At 38.1% G+C, this 17,120-nt stretch overlaps 1 protein-coding gene across 4 annotated transcripts in view; it reads left to right on the forward strand.

Moving 5' to 3' along the window:
• The window catches only part of ZFHX4 (zinc finger homeobox 4), a 204,245-nt gene that overhangs the window by 26,099 nt on the left and 161,026 nt on the right, over nucleotides 1–17,120 (forward strand). For 2 of the 4 annotated variants that reach the window (XM_002710646.5, XM_008255678.5), the window contains exon 3: nucleotides 333–835. In XM_002710646.5, coding sequence (XP_002710692.3) covers nucleotides 333–835 — 503 coding nt within the window. The remainder of the gene's footprint in view (nucleotides 1–332; nucleotides 836–17,120) is intronic. The other 2 variants (XM_070075243.2, XM_070075244.2) reach the window with 1 other exon arrangement.

Genomic DNA, 17,120 nt, shown 5'->3' on the forward strand with positions numbered 1-17,120 from the left:
AATGGCAATTAGTGCTGATGTAAGTTTATCTAGGTTCTTAAATTGCAAGCACGTGACTGTTTTGTTATGGTATTGATCAACTTTCTTGCCCTCGAAAATACAAATTTCAGAATGACATCATGCCCAGTAGGAGTAATTAAAGCTATCTGATGAGGGAATTTAGAAGTTGAAAGGGATGATTGTAATTGATCCTGATTCAATCCTATTACAGCTTTTTATAGTTTAAGCTCTAGAGAAAGCACATTCCTTGTCAAGACTTTATTTTACAGATTCCTTTGTGTGTGCTGTGTTTTCTAGTCTCTATTTTTCCTTTTAATTTTTTTTTCCTGTAGTAAATAATGAGCTGCCGCCTGAAATCCGGCTTGCCAGTGGTCAGCTAATGGGTGATGACCTGTCCCTCCTTACTGCAGGAGAGCTGTCACCTTATATCAGTGACCCAGCGCTGAAGCTATTCCAGTGTGCTGTTTGCAACAAATTCACCTCTGACAGCCTGGAGGCCCTAAGTGTGCATGTGAGCAGTGAGCGCTCTCTCCCTGAAGAGGAATGGAGGGCTGTAATTGGAGATATCTACCAGTGCAAGCTCTGTAACTACAACACTCAGCTCAAAGCCAACTTCCAGCTCCACTGCAAGACTGATAAACATATGCAGAAATATCAACTGGTGGCTCACATTAAAGAAGGGGGCAAAAGCAATGAGTGGAGGTTGAAGTGCATTGCCATTGGCAACCCTGTTCACCTAAAATGTAACGCCTGTGACTACTACACCAACAGTGTGGATAAATTACGCTTGCATACCACCAATCACAGGCACGAGGCGGCCCTGAAGCTCTACAAGGTAAGCAGTGACATCCATTTCCGCTGGCACAGAGCAGACAAGGGAATTAACCGTTTCAGAGCTTGGGGCACAAATCTGCAAGTTCAGAAAAGAGGAGGGGGTTGGCAGAAGGGTCGGAAGAAGGGTGAGATGCAGCAAACGATATTGAAATACACGGCACTGGAGAATTTATTGAAGATGCTTGGCTTATGTTCCGTCTGTACTTCTCTCAGTGGTCTTAGTTGCTTTACTGGCTTCCCTCAAATAAAAGAACTTCTCTAGGCATTGTCATATATAAAATCATGCTTTCTAAACTTATTTATTGCTTTTCTTTTTCTTTCTTCTTAACATAGCACGACTCTTGGATAGTGTTAAGGGTTGTAGGGAGCAAGGCACAAAAGCAATGTCCTACTTTTGTGAATGTATCACCTTTTGTCTGGATACAAACAGTGACAATCCAAAGCATACACACACACACACACACACACACACACTTTTTTTCCCTGTGTGTTCTCAGTAAGATTGAATAAACACACTGTTCCTTAGCATCCGGTGAAAGTGGATTCTGTTTTTTTTTTTTTTTTTTCTTTTTTGGACATGACTATTTTCCCAAGTAGTAATGTTTTCATTCTCCCAAATGGGTGTGTTATAGATAAACACACTCATAAAATGGCAAGGATGCTTTTATCTTTACTGGGAAAAACTATGCAGATGTAATGGAAATGTACAAGTCGTGAACACCGTTTGCCACACAACTTGTCTCGACTTCTTCTGGACCCTAATTACTGATTAATATATTTTCTACAGTTTGTTCACTAGGTTGTCTTGATTGTCTTGGTTCATGTACAAATGTAACATATTCATTTCTATGATGAATAACTTGGTAACTTATTAAAAACTTCTTTTTGTCTAGAGGATATTAAAATTCAGAAAATATTGCAAACCATTAGTCATTGTAACAAGCTCTAAATATGATTACAAAATCCATTTTGCAAGTGTTATCTATTGATTTATACTAGAAATCAGTGATAACTATGCTATCAGGAGTCAACCAGCGATTATAATACCTATAGCTTTTCTAATACTGCTTAAAATTACAAACACACAAGAGGAGCAGGTTGTGGATGTTTAGATTAGGGGCAGGGCTTTTTTATTTAGGTTTGTCTAGTACTGTGTGTTTGAGCTGTTTCTTGAAGTCCAAATTCTAGATGGATGTAGTGTGCAAAAAAACCTAAAGACTCAGTGTGAGAATTTGTAACATTGTTCCTGTGATATTGGCACTCTGTGGATCAATAATGAAAGCATTAGATTTGGGTTCCACAGTTTGGGGGGAGTGCAAGAAAGATGGAAAGCTTCTAGGTTGACAGTATTGAGCATATAATATAAAGGATTAATTGTATTATAATTCATAGGGTTTGCAGCAACAGTTGACAACCGTTCAATTGTCTACTTTTTTTCTGTTGATACCTGACCTATTAAAAGTTTCAGAATACCTCGGAGAAAAAAATAAACATTAAGTTTGCATAAATAATAGATTTAGACCCCGGGAGCTATGTAGAATATTCATAAACTGCGTTTATATTCACGCAGCTTCTCTAACACTTTAAATTAGCTTGTTGTGAGTAGAAGATATAAATGTAGAAATTTTTCTATTTTATTAATCTCAGGTGAAAACCTAAAGAGAGGTGGTATTACTGTTCATTTTCTCAGGAAAGGTTATTTAATCTAATTGTTGGAGGATTATTTAAACATGTGGAGGAGTATGTGTTCAGTTCATCCAGTCACTCCATAAGCATGGATTGACGGCCTCACTCTGCAGAGGATCTTTCTAGATACTAGAGTTACTCTTGGAGTTTGCTTTCAGGGAGAGTTGGATATTGTCTTTGAATTTATAACAATCAATTGAAATAAAAGCATGAGTAGAAAGAGGGCTTTAAAGCAGAACACTTGAGATTTCACAACCAGAAGGTGTACTCTTACCTTAAAAATCGTATAAATCACATAAAAATGAATTCTATAGTTGCTTGTCTCTTAAATACTCAGGTATTTTTGTTTAGCATAGCATTTAAATATGGCCAGCAAGCATACCCAACATTATTTGAATTAACTTACTTTGATTTAAAACAAGATCAAAGAGAAATATTTGAGATATTTATTGAAACTTAATGTTCAACAATCCAGCTCTGTTCTTTTGTATTATCCTTCAAGGGGCATTCATTATTTCTCACAGTAGCTAGAAAAATATTCCATACTAGCAATGTGTTGAAGATGATTTCTAAACTGATTTCAGAAACTGTGTTTCTGTGAGTCAGAAATAGAGGATTTTCAAGCACGGTAATGAGCATATTAGCAAGCGTGGTTGGCTTGTGTCGGCAAAATAAAATTGGTTCACAAGTAACATTAATTGCTTTTAAATGAGAACCTAACAAATTGGCCTGGGTCTGGGAAAAATGATGTTTTATAATATGGCTGAAATATTAAAATTGTACTTAAAATAGTTTCTGAGTTAATGACTAGACAATAATGTCATATATAAAATTTATTTTCATTAGGAGTTTAATTTATATCATTTTGCATTGTGAATTATTTAGCGATTAGGGGAAAGTGACAAGTTAGCAGTTGTAAGACAAATGCAGAGCTGCAAGAAAACAGCTTTCCTTGTTATTGACAACATATTGATTCATAACACTGTGAATGTGGTGATGTGTCATTTCTATTTGAATGGACCACTTTACCTCTTGCATTGTCAAGCCGAAGCAGACTTACCTAAAAGAAGTGTGTGTCCTTATGCTAGTTTGGGGAGGTTAAAAGTTAAAGGTTAAGGGTTAGCTTAAAAGCATCATCTGCCTAGCTGCTTAACTTTAAACTGATCAATTTAATGAAAATCTGTTTTACAGATGTTGTTTTAATGTCTTTGGCAGGATTTAGGCAGCTTTAACATTAGACATATGCTAGTAAAAATTATTTCTTTAGTTGACCAGAACAACACCTTTCCTTTTATGTTTAAGGTAGAAGACTTGTGGGTTATGGTATTTTGGCAAAGAACCCAGAGGCAGAATGTGTTGATGATCTTTCCATATGGACTTAAAAAAAAAAAAAGAAAAAAAAAAAAAAGAAAAAACCTTTATGTCTATTGCTAACGATGTCTGCAAAAACAAACAAAGCTGTATTCACTTTTTGGCAGTGCTATTTTTCCTAAGAAATTTTGTAAAAAAAAATTGTTACTGTTGAGAAAATCTTACTCATTTTTTCAAGTAAGTGTCTGGGAATTGCTAAATAGTATTAAAGTTTGATTTTTGCTTCCAGAAGTTTTAATGATGAAAGTAAATTGATGTAGAAAAATAAAACAAAAATTGAAACTGTGGATTGCCCACACTCTTTGCTATTAATGTATGTATGAATATATATTTACAGCAAGGTTAATATAAACTAAATTCATAGATAGCTACAAGTGGTCATATATATGACAGTAATTTTCAGGTAACCAATGTAATAATCACATTTTCCTAATTCCATGCTGTTGCATTCTTTACACATTTTAGTTAATTGATATCCATATAGTGGCTCCTCAATAAATACTCACAGCATGATTAATGACTAATGAATAACCTGAAGAATGTACTAAAGAAATCTCTTTGCTTCCAGTTCTGATTTTCAAAAAACACATTGTAATTTGGTCTACCCTTAAATGATCCCAAACTTTTTCTGCAGAGCCCAGTAAAAAGGTATAATGAAAACCATTTAACACTACACATTCAAACTGAGGAAGGACAAGTGAGGTTTTGGCAATATTTCAGATTTGCAGTTTAGTTTATTCCTAGCTCAGTGTGGTCAAGACTTTTCTGGCCAGCTGATTGGTTGACCCATCACTCTGTGTAGTGCATGCACATGCTCTTGCTGCACCTGCACTTCAGCTGTTCTTCCAATATTATTTGTATTTTTAAGTGAGATGTTCACTGCTTTGCTAGTTCAAAGTCAAAGCTTAATTATACTAGTTTCCACCCCCCCCCCCCCACCCGCATCTGCTGGTAGTAAATAGTCTGTCTGAATTCCATAATGCTGTTTTCATATTTGGATTTCAAATTGGCTGAGAGCAGTGAAAAAAAAACACTTGTCTCCATGGTGAGCAAAGGAACACACGTGGGATTTAGTCCTAGGTAACTTCTAGTGTAACATTCCCCCAAGGAACATTTTTTGGGTTTTCTCATTATCCATGTTCTGGATGAAAGAATCCGGGTTAAGAACTAAAATCAAGGTGTGGGGGAGGGTCACAGAGGAGAATGCAAGGAGGTACATTGGGAAAAGCCTGTGAAAAGGAAATAAAAACATGGAATAATTAGCTTGACCTGCCGTTCTGCTGTTTTATTAGTAGGAAATAATAACCTGATCAATCGGAAGTTAACAAAGAGTCATAGAATAGATATTTTCATTTCAATAGGCCAGAGTCCAACTTTGCAATTTAAAATCAAATATACCAGATATGTACCTTCAATTATTGAACTGTCATTGTCCTGGTGTGATGGTAGAAGGGGTCAAGAGATAGTGTGGTACACATTTGCATAAAAGCCATTGTGCAGAAGGAAATTGGAATATGTATGTTTCTCTATAAAACCTAAACAGTGTCTTCGTAATCTTATTTTAGTCATTTGTTTAGATGAAGAAAGCTGTTCCCAGAGATAAATAAAAGTTATTCTTTTCTAAACATTCTTTTGCTAAACATTAACCTGAATATGGAAATTTTTGCACTTTTGTATTAGTTTCAGATTTATGTTCATTTCAAGCTTGAAATGTGGTGTGAAATTTAATTCCAGTTACAGGATTTGTTTAAAATAGGTAATCAGAACTCAAATTATTCTATTGTATTCTCATATAAAAAGACAAGGGAGAAGTTGACAAAATAGTTTCTGTAGTTGAACAATGCATGCTTGCATAATACTTGTAACTAATAAATACAGATCAAATAAAGAGGAGTTGGTTAGTTAATAGCAATTAATAAATCACTGGTGTTCTCAGATCACAATGTAATTGGCCAGTTCTATCGACTATATCTACTTCTGTTTTGAAGCTTTGCATTTGCTGAAACATATCCCAGTGTGGTAACATAGCTACATCAGATCAGATGGGGACTTTCTCAATACAGTCATATGGTAAGGAGTGTTTTACAGTGTGAGCTGAGAACCCTCTTTGTACTCCACCAGAAAAATATGATCAAGGATCTATTGAACTATAGGTAGGAAGGTAGGTAGGCAGGTAGATAGATAATAGATAGATAGATAGATTGGATTTGTATCAATCCCGAGAAGGATTTAGATCAGTGGTGGACAATTTAGCTTAGTGGTTAAGTTGCGTAGGTTTCATATTGAGCTACCTGAGTTGGATACCCAGATCTTGCCCTGACTCCAGCTAATGCAACCCTGGGAGGCAACAGTGATGTCCCAGGTAGCTGGGTTCCTGCCACCTGGCATTTGTCCATCCCAGTCCTACCCACTGTGGGCATTTGGAGGAGTGAATCAGACTGTTTGTCTCTTTTTGCCTCTCAGATAAATAAAATTGTTTGAAAAGAAAGATTTAGACAAGATATTAGCAACTTATTATAACCATGTCAAGACAAAATAAAACGATTTTTGGTGTGTGAGGCTGTTATCAAATGTAGACAAAATTTAAAGAAATTAAGCTCTGTCATTGGAGCTCTCTATTAATTTTCTGTGTGTATTTTTTAACAAATGCTAATTGTCTCCCTACACATCAGGCACATGCTATTATGATATTCTCTCCTTATCTGAAATCCATACTAGTTTATCTCACCTAGACTTTTTCTTCATGGCAATGCTCCATGTTATAAGATTACTTGTCTATTTCCCTAAAGAAAACTAGCGTTCCTTTAGTTAAGAGGAAAGAGCCATTTTATAAAAGTTGATTTGTGCATCCAAAGGTGTAAATTTTTCATAGTGTATTTTTTAAAGGACTGTCTAATCTGGATGAACTTCTAATATTGGAGGAGGTGGAGTGATTATGTTAGAGGTCAGGGTTAGATAGGGTCATGCCCCTCCTTAAGAGCTTCCTTCATTTATTCCTGAACACACAACACAGACAGGCATATGTTCAAACTAGCATGCCCTACACCAGAAGCAAAGTCAACAATTTGGCACTATCCTTCAGAAACATGTAAAATCATATTTCATGATTTACATGCATTAAATTCTTTGGTAGCCTGTTCATCCTGTCTTGTGAAAAATAGGTATGATTTAACCAAAGGTGATAAATAGCTTCCTTGTTATCCACCCTGAGATCATGTAGCTAATGCAGACAAAGGTGTTATCTCATAATTGACATACTCTCCTTGTGTGTTTCTTTCGCTTACATTTACTTGTCCCCGTCAGTAGAGCTTGTTGAAACTGCTGAAATGTTCAAATGGGTGCTGGGATGCCATGCAGTAGTGCAGCCAGAGTCATATGTTAACCAGGCCTCACACTGCTGAAAGGGTCTTGGCCCGGGGTGGAGTGAGGAGGAGCTGGCATGTGCACAATGACCGCGGTTCGGCTTCCAGAACATCTGGCCTGCCTGAGTTCTACTGGAAATGCTTTACTAAGTTTGCTTTGAGTCTGAGCCTATGCTTAGGCTGAGTTCAATTAGATGTGGAGATTTGTTCATGATTCAGATAATTCAAGGTTTCCCCTCTACCCATTTATCAGAGAGCATGGGAGGGTATGATTGAGCCAAAAAGTAGGAAAGCAACAATGGAGGCAGAGCAACCTAGAACATTAGGAAACTTCCAATTTTTACTTCCAATAAGTACAGAAATATTTATTAAGCACTTAACAATGTGTGAGGTTGGGTCCCATTCATGTGACTGGACATAAGCCATTTTTCTTAAGTGTTGCTCAAAGAGAGACTCTCCTATGAAGATGATTCTGGCAGGTTTATTCTGCTTTCCAAAATACAGGTTAGAGTTGGTGGTGAGATATCAGGGATATAATAAAATGAAGGGTTAAATCTATACACCTAGCCGCTGAAAGTTTTCATGCCCTTTTTTCCACAAATGGTTAGTCAAAGTGCTGAGTGTGATTTGTCTCTTGAGTCATTTGGTAGACATAGCGCAGTATTACATGTATGTCTTAACTTACTCTTTTGCCCTATTGCAGAGCAGGACTTTATAGATCAGTTTATGACAAGGGTTGGAGGGGGAGAGGAGAGGCATTTGAAGACAGGATAGAGCTTTTCTATTAGTTGGAACATGAGGATGTTGCTACTAATGTGTGACATAGAAAATGAAGAAAAGCACTTACTAAAGAATGCAATATGTGTCAAATTACAACTTCAGCCAACCTCTTCATAAAACCAGGTTGTTAATTTAGTATGACTGTTGGGGAATTTCTGCAAATTCAGTTTACAATAGGGTCAAAGAGAGTTCTGCTCAGAGACACATTATTGTAATGACAATTTACGCGGCTCTTATCACAGATAACAACAGTCCAGTTTGACAGTATTTTATTTCACTTGGTTTTTATAATCATTTACTAATATTCTATTTTTCCTGTCTTTAAGGAAAATGACATTTGCTGTCTTGAATGTAATTCTTAAGGGTATTAAATGTGCACCTGCAAATATGAAAGCATATGTATACTTTCGACTCAGATTTTCCTAAAGCCTTTCTTTTATTGGAAATATTAGATTGCATAATTATAATATATACATATAATTATAATCTAATATTATAGATAATATTAGATAAATCTCCTGTTGCTTAAGGAACAAATATTATAGTCATATTGTCCCATCAAGCAATTTTTAAGTAGTGCAGTAGAAGTTTAGTGGCGAAAAATTATTTGTTCCTGAATAATGGCTAAGATAAAATTTTGTGGAAAGCATGGCTGTGAGTAGAAAGGAATGAGTTATTGATAGATCCAAATGTACCTATATTCTCCAATTTGTGAGGAAAGCTTTTTTCTTTTTTGTTTAGTAAAATTTTATTTATTTACTGAAAGAAATGGTGGGGGAGTGAGAGGAAGAGCTATCTATTGAGGGAGAGAGAGAACACTCTCTTTCCCTGTTTCATTCACCAAATGGCCAAGCACTGGGCTGGGCTGAAGCCAGGAGCTAGCGACACAATGCACATCTCTCATGGGGGTGGCAGGAACCCAGTTACTTGACACATCACCTGATGCCTCCCAGGATTGTATTAGCAGCTCCCAGGTGTGTTTGCATTAGTAAGAAGCAGAAGACAGGAGCTGGAGTCAGGTATCAAACCCAGGCATTCTGATATGAGACAAGAACATCTTAACTGCTAGACTAAACATCCTCTCCCTGCATCCATTTGAATGTATCTTATTAGGTCAAGCTCTTTTTAGTGAGTATTTCTTAGATAATTAAGACAGTATGCATTTTTATTAAATAATTTAAAAAAGTGAAGTAATCATCCAGATTATTCAATGATGATTCCATGTGTCATTTTTATTCATGCGTTCACTACAGTTTCCCCCCAAAATTATTTCCTTTCAGTATTCCTGTAAGTGCAGCTGACATGTTTTCAGATCCTATGCTGGTGTTTTCATGATACTGCATCATACCCTTTGAGGCCCCTTTCTTCAGGTTCCTCCAAGCATTCTGGCAGACATTTCCTTGTCAGCTGGTGGAGACGAAGCCTTTCCTGCAGTGTTCTCTTATAGATAATATTCTCTGGGGATGGGCCTGGGACATACGGATGAGTATGGTTATAAGTAGAGATGGCCCCACATACCACAATTCTTCCAAATTTCGTCATCTGGAGGATAATGATGTTTGAAAAGTCTCCTCCTGTATTATCACAATAATAACATGGACCACAGGTGAGGCTGTATTCAGTTTCCTCCAGTGACTCTAGTTAAAGGCAAAGTCAAACACAGGTGTTTTAAGGGAGGCAGCTTCTTCATCAGGCCCTGCTACCCCAACAACTTTGCAGCCCCATGTCAGAGCCCCCTGCTCTGGCTGCTGCATTCACCACCACTGTCCCTCCATCCTTCACACCGCAGATGTCAAGAAGGCCTAAGTAGGCAGTTAGGAGCTATTGCTGTGGAGTGGCTGGTAAAGCTGCCACCTGCAGTGCTAGCATCCCATATGGGTACCTGTTCATATCTTGGCTGCTCCACTTCCGATCCAGCTCCCTGATAATGCACCTGGGAAAGCAACAGATGATAACCCAAGTCCCTGGGCCACTGTACCCACGTGGGGCACCCAGAAGAAGCTCCTGGCTCCTGGCTCCTGGCTCCTGGCTTCAGATAGGCCCAGCTTCAGCCTTTGTGGCCATTTGGGGAGTAAACCAGCAAGTAGAAGATCTCTCTCTCTCTCTCTGCCTCTGCTTCTCTGTAACTCTGCCTTTTAAATAAGTAAATAAATCTAAAAAAAAAAAAATTAAAGTAGGCAGTTAGGCCTGGCAATCCAGCTTGTTCCCAGCACCTAGGACAGTGGCAGTATGTCTGGTTACGTGATTGTTTCCAGTGAGAGTTGAAGTGCATTGCCTAGCCTCAAAGAGCCACCACAATACTTCCTGTTGACCAGGGTTTTACTTTTCACATCTCCGGCCATTTGCTGTCCCAGCATCAGTCACATTAGCCTCCTTCAATCTTTGGGCAGCCAATCTCACAGATGGATCCATGATGAGAAACAAAGCTTCAAGCAGGACCTCTTCATTTTTTTAGGGTGGGCACTCAACTGTCTTTAGCTCAAAATGACCATTAGTAGGGCTGCATTAAAAACACCTCTTCAGGATCCAGCTCATAGCAGGAACCATCTTCAGGAAGCTCTTTAGTTCCCACAGCCAACAGCAGGTAGTTGGGATGGCTCAGGAGTAAAGCTTTTAAAGTTTTAAAATGTTGATTCTTAGTTTGTGGCTATGTGTCCTGTGTCAAGAAGAATCACATTTATAGTGAATTGAATATTTATCTATGATTTAAGCGATATTGGGAAGACTGTTAACAAAAAATCCATTCTTCTGATGCCCGATTTTCTGTCAACTGTGAAACTCTATTGATAAGTGACTTATCTATTTATTACCTCTTACAATGGTACTACTTCCTAAAGAGAGACCATAAAAGGGGCTTCAAAAAGCTCATGGGATTGAATATTATGAGAATGTTTTGCATGAATTTCAAACTTTCATGCACCAAAATAAACATCTTTTAATTTCATTTTCCACATTTTGAAGTACTCATGTGTATTGACAACAATCACAGTAAGTTAAAGACTTTTTGAATATTATTTCTTAGACTCTTTCTAATGAGTAAATGTTATTCCTGCTTTGACAGATGAGGAAAGAGTTTCGGAGAAAAACTCTTTTCTCAAATCCTTACAGACAATAAAAGCCTATCCTACAATTATAATCCTTGCCTCTTCTCAACTCATGCCCTCACCTGCATCAAAATGCTTTATTAGTAAGAAAACTTACTGTATTTGAGGTCAGCAAAAGCAGAGTATGGCAAGGGAGGAAGGCTGGGAGCCTCGGAGGCAAACTTTACAATGTTGTCCAGGGCTTGATGATTTTGGAATTCACTTTTACTCCCTTAAGCTAGCAGATCTGCTTAAGCACATTGCAGATGCAGTATGAACCCACCAAGGGATTCAGGTGCTTGTCTGCAGTCTACTGGAATGAAAAACTCACACCCACTGGGTTATCTTGAAGCTAGAAAGAGAATTTGCTAGTTAAAATTATTACTCATGCATTTCCTGTCACGACACAATTCTCTCATTAAAAAAAAAAAAACCTTCTTTTTACTGGCATGTTTAGGTGTTTGGTATATTAAATGGAAAGGACTAATAGAATATTTATTACTTGTAGGGCCGGAGCTCTCAGTGCTTGCAAGTTAAGCACCTCTGGAAGCTGCCTTAATTCATTCAGGTCACCAGGGTAGCTCAGCAGTAATGTACTAAATGGTACCCTGCTGACCTGAAAGAGGGCATGTGCCTCCCTGAGCATTTAACTTACTTCACTGGAACAACCAGAGCACAATCTACTCACTGCCCACAACCAGTCTCCTTCTTTCTCTTTTTCCCTGGCATCATTATAGTCTCTAGAGGAGGCCCTGCTCATTTGTCCCTTAGAATTTTTAAAATTATCTTGTTTCGGATTATTTGTATTATTAATTTTTAACTTTTTTATTTCATTATTTACTTCCATCCATTTAGTTGCAAGAGTCTAGGGACTTTCAACATATGTTGCTACTGCACTCTCTTCACAATTTTGCTATTGATTCCACATAAAGCCTGAAATCTCGTTAGAACTATTTACAATGAGGGATTGATGTTGTGGTATAGTAGGTTAAGCCACTGCTTGTGACATCTTCATCCTTTATTCAAGTTCAAGTCCTGGCTACTGTGCTTCTTCTGATCCGGCTCCCTGCTCATACACCCAGGAAGGTAGTGGAAATAGCCCAAATACTTGGGTCCCTGGAACCTACATGGGAAACCAGGGTGGAGTTCCTGGCTCCTCGTATTGGCCTGGCCCAGTCCTGGCTATTGTGGCCTTTTGGGAAAGTTAACCAGTAGGTAGGAGATCTCTCTGTCTCTGCATCTCTCCATCTCTCTCTGGCACTCTGACCTTCAAAAAAGAACTACTTACAACGGTTGAACTTAGGGACATTTGGAGAAATCTTGCTTTTCTGAACTGGCTACCTCAGACTGGTAAAAAAAATTGTCAGTCATTTACATTGATGCAATTACTCAGATTTATTAATGAAAAATTTTTTTTTTTGGAAAATAAGAATCATCTTAGTTTTGAAATAGGAGCTCCCAATAACTATAGCAGATGTGTGTGAAGCATGTAGGGATGTTTTGATAACTGTACTGTGCAATATCTTTCAGACACTAAATATTTCTAACTATCCATTTAGCAGGGCTGAGAATAACACTAGTAGATGTCCTGAGGGCCGAAAATCATTCATTGTTCAATTGCAGGGAAACAGGGAGCAAGTCTAATTGCCATCACCTCTGTTAGAGAGTCAGTGTGCAAGACTGCCCCTTAAAATCAAAGTATTTTTTACACTTACTATGGAGTAACAGAGTAGCTGACATCAGTGATGGGGGAAGGGGAAAAAGTCCCCATTTTTATACCAAATAAGTACTGTGGGTTTGGTTTTATTTTTTTGGAAGAGATTAATGTACTAAAATAGGAATTATGCAAACACTATGATTTGTCTTTGGACTCTCTTTGGTGAACTTATATTACACAATATTTTTAAAGGTAGAAAACTCTCCTATTTACTAAGGGATGTTAATATTACTATTTTTCAAACAGAAGCCTTTTGAGAAATAATTTAGCTAAAAGAAAGTGCTGCTTTATTATTTTCAGTTTAATATGATTTTTATTAGAAAATTAAGTAATTATAGGTAATACATTTGGGTAGAACAGCAGCAGTAACAACTTTTTTTTTTTCATTGTGAGTTTTTCTTTCAAATGTACTACCCAGTCTTATAACCAAACTCTTTAAGCATATATGTTACAAGAATTCATGAATAACTTTTTTCTTCCCCAGAGAAATACAGTCTTTAGCTCTCAGTTCCCTAAATATTAGAAAAACTGGGGCGGATGTTTGTCCTAGTGGTTGAGACTCAGGTTGGGATGTCTGAATACCATATCTTAGGGCCTGGGTTCAGGTCCCCGCTTCACTCTCAACTGCTTCTCCCTGCTAATGTACAGCCTGGGAGACAGCAGGTGATGGCTCAAGTGATTGGATCCCTGCAACACATATGGGAGACCTGAATGGAGTTCTCAGCTTCTGGATTTGGACTCACCCAGATGTGGCCATTGCTGACATTTGGGGAGTGAACCATTGGATAGGAGCTTTCTGTCCTCCCTCAATCAGCCTACCAAATAAATTAAAAAAAAAAAAAAAAGAAAAGAAAAGAAAAACTAAGAACTATTATGAAGAACTATTTAGTTTTTAGAACATTCATATTTAAGATGCAGATAGAAGTACAGGCCGGCGCCGTGGCTCACTAGGCTAATCCTCTACCTAGCGGCGCCGGCACACCTGGTTCTAGTCCCGGTCGGGGCGCCGGATTCTGTCCCGGTTGCCCCTCTTCCAGGCCAGCTCTCTGCTGTGGCCCAGGAGTGCAGTGGAGGATGGCCCAAGTGCTTGGGCCCTGCACCCCATGGGAAACCAGGAGAAGCACCTGGCTCCTGGCTTCGGATCAGCGTGGTGTGCCGGCCGCAGCGCGCCAGCCGTGGCGGCCATTGGAGGGTGAACCAACGGCAAAAGGAAGACCTTTCTCTCTGTCTCTCTCTCACTATCCACTCTGCCTGTCCAAAAAAAAAAAAAAAAAAAAAAAAAAAGAAAAGATGCAGATAGAAGTACAGTCTTTAATTCATAAATGGGGAAATGTCTTTCTAATTATCCAATTGTTCAGTTTTGTGAATATTTATTTAGATGTCTGTTTCAAATAGGCTGTCAAGTAAAATATTTACTTATAGGTTCTATAGCCTGTATTAGGTTATTTTACTTCTGCTTGTAGAAATGTGGCTATTATTTAATAAAGCAGCTTGATAACTTATTGAAACAGAAATGTATTAAAATTGATTATATATATAAACATATATACATACATAGAAATACATATATGCATATACTTACTAACATTATGTATGTTCAAGAACAGTCATGTTTTACTTAAGGGAAGTATTTTCTGAAAAATGCATTGTTAGGCAATTTTTTTAAAGATTTATTTATTTATTTGAAAGTCAGAGGAGAGGCAGAGAGAGAGAGAGGTCTTCCATCCACTGGTTCACTCCCCAATTGGCCACAACAGCTGTAGCTACGCCGACCTGAAGCCAGGAGCCAGAAGCCTCCTCTGGGTTTCCCATGTAGGTGCAGGGGCCCAAGGACTTAGGCCATCTTCTACTGCTTTCCCAGGCCATAGCAGAGAGCTGGATTGGAAGTGGAGCAGCCAGGTCTCGAACACACTCCCACATGGGTTGCTGGTGCTTCAGGCCAGGTCGTTAACCCACTGTACCACAGTGCTGGCCCCAGAAATTTTTTTTTACATTTTATTTCTTTATTTGAAAGCAAGACAGCATTAGACAGAGCCTTCATCCACTGGGTCACTCCCCTGAAACCAGGAGTCTGGAATTCAATTGGGTCTCCCACATGGGTGGTAGGATCCAAGTACTTGAGCCATCACCTCCTACCTTCCATGGTACACATCAATGGGAAGCTGAAATCAAGAGTAGAGTTAAGAATTGAACCCAGGTACTCCAACATAGTTACTTCAACACAGTTACTTTGATATGAAATGTGAATGTCCCATTTTAACTGCTAAGCCAAATACTTAACCTTGTCTGGCAATTTTGTCATTGTGAACATCATAGAGAGTACTTAAACTAATAGAGTTATAACATAAATAGGTTATATAATCTTATGGGACTACCATCCTTAATGTGGCCCATTGTTGATTGAAATATTATGTGTAACATTACTGTGTGTATATATATGGATAGATAGATAGAGATAGATAGATAGATCTAACTCTGTGTGTGTGTATAAACTTTCCAAAACATGGACAATTTAAATCTCTCAGCAGATGAAAAAAATGTAGATATATTCAGATTGCATGTATTAGGTTATCAAAAAGGCAAAATGTCAGTTCCCTATTAATACTATGTATATATCTAAGGAAACCACATTACAGGTATTTTACTCAAACCTTGGAACAAATTGTATGAATGAATGTGTTTGGGCATGACAGAGAGAGAAAGAGAGGAACAGACCATAATAAATGAAATGTATTAAAAATCGATGAAGATTATGGGTTAATCATTAAAACCCCTGTTTCGCTTTAAAGTAAATCACAGAAATCTCTTCCTGCACATTGTAAGTGTTCTCAGTCCCTGGAGATAATAAACCTTTGATGATGTTGTGCAAGACTCGTCAACAAGCACTAAAGTTGGTTCTGAATGTACACATGACTAATCAAAGCTTCAGGGAACAGGATATGATTTGGCAAAAGTGATAGGTTCTCCAAAAATAAATTACTTTACTAATTGTGGAGCTGCATTAAACATTTTTACTTTACAAAAGGCAGATCCAGAGCCCAAACAGAGTAGAGACCCTTTTGCAAAGGCTTTCTACTAAGTCTGTTAAAAAGTATTTTTAAAAGCAAAACTTTTCTCAAATTAGCATCTACCTAATTGGATGTGCTCTGTGTTTTGGGTATTAAAGTCACAACAGTGTCACAAGATGCTGAGACTCAGAAATATCCTTGAAATTCAAGGAATTAATAACCCAAACAAATATCTTCTTAAAGTGACTGTCAGATATCCATACTGGGAAAATGATGGAATAAGACAGCAATCTCAATATTTAATCATGATTTTTATTTAGGAAAGTATGACTTACAATATCAGGAAAGCAGTTGTAAATTAGAAAGGGCAGTGAATATTGAAGCCATTTCCTTCTGCTTTGTTGCTCTTTGTTTTTTAATTTGCAATAATTCATAGACCATGCAACTTATCTATTTAAAGTACAATTCAATGATTCTTAAAATTAGGCAACCATCACAATTGGTTTTAGAATATTCTCATGATCCCCCAAAGAAATCTTGTACCATTTTTGCTGTCCACCCCCATCTCCCATCTCCAACCATCTCTCCCCCTGCCCTAGGCAACTGTTAATTGCTTCTGTCTCTGTAGATTTGCCTATTCTGGACATTTCATATAGATGAAAACATAGTATATGAGGTCCTTTGTTACTGGCTTCCTTCATTTAGCATTATGTTTTCAAAGTTCAACCATGCTGTAGTGTGTTTCAGCACTTCCTTCCTTACTACAAAATCTCTACTGTATGGGTGTGCTTTATTTTATTTGCCGCCCTCTGGTTGTACATGTAGGTTCTTTCCACTCTTGGCCATAATGAAAAATGATGCTACAAACATCTATATTCAAGCTTTTTTAAAAAATTTCTCTTGGATATATACCTCGCCATAGAATTGCCGGATTGACAATTATTAATATTAACTGAAATCTCAATAATGCCAGTAATTCTTATTTTATACCTGGTCAACTACGTTCTGCTTTAAAAAATACTTATAGGCCGGCGCCATGGCTCACTTGGCTAATCCTCCACCTGCGGCGCCGGCCCTGGGTTCTAGTCTCAGTTGGGGTGCCGGGTACTAGTCCCGGTTGCTCCTCTTCCAGTCCAGCTCTCTGCTGTGACCCGGGAGGGCAGTGGAGGATGGCCAAGTACTTGAGTCCCTGCACCCACATGGGATACCAGGAGGAAGCACCCGGCTCCTGGCTTCGGATCGGTGCAGTGCCGGCCATGGCGGCCATTTGGGGAGTGAA

This window comes from Oryctolagus cuniculus, chromosome 6 (genome assembly GCF_051225735.1).
Source record: "Oryctolagus cuniculus isolate XC-2025 breed Fujian yellow rabbit chromosome 6, ASM5122573v1, whole genome shotgun sequence".
NCBI lineage: Eukaryota > Metazoa > Chordata > Mammalia > Lagomorpha > Leporidae > Oryctolagus > Oryctolagus cuniculus.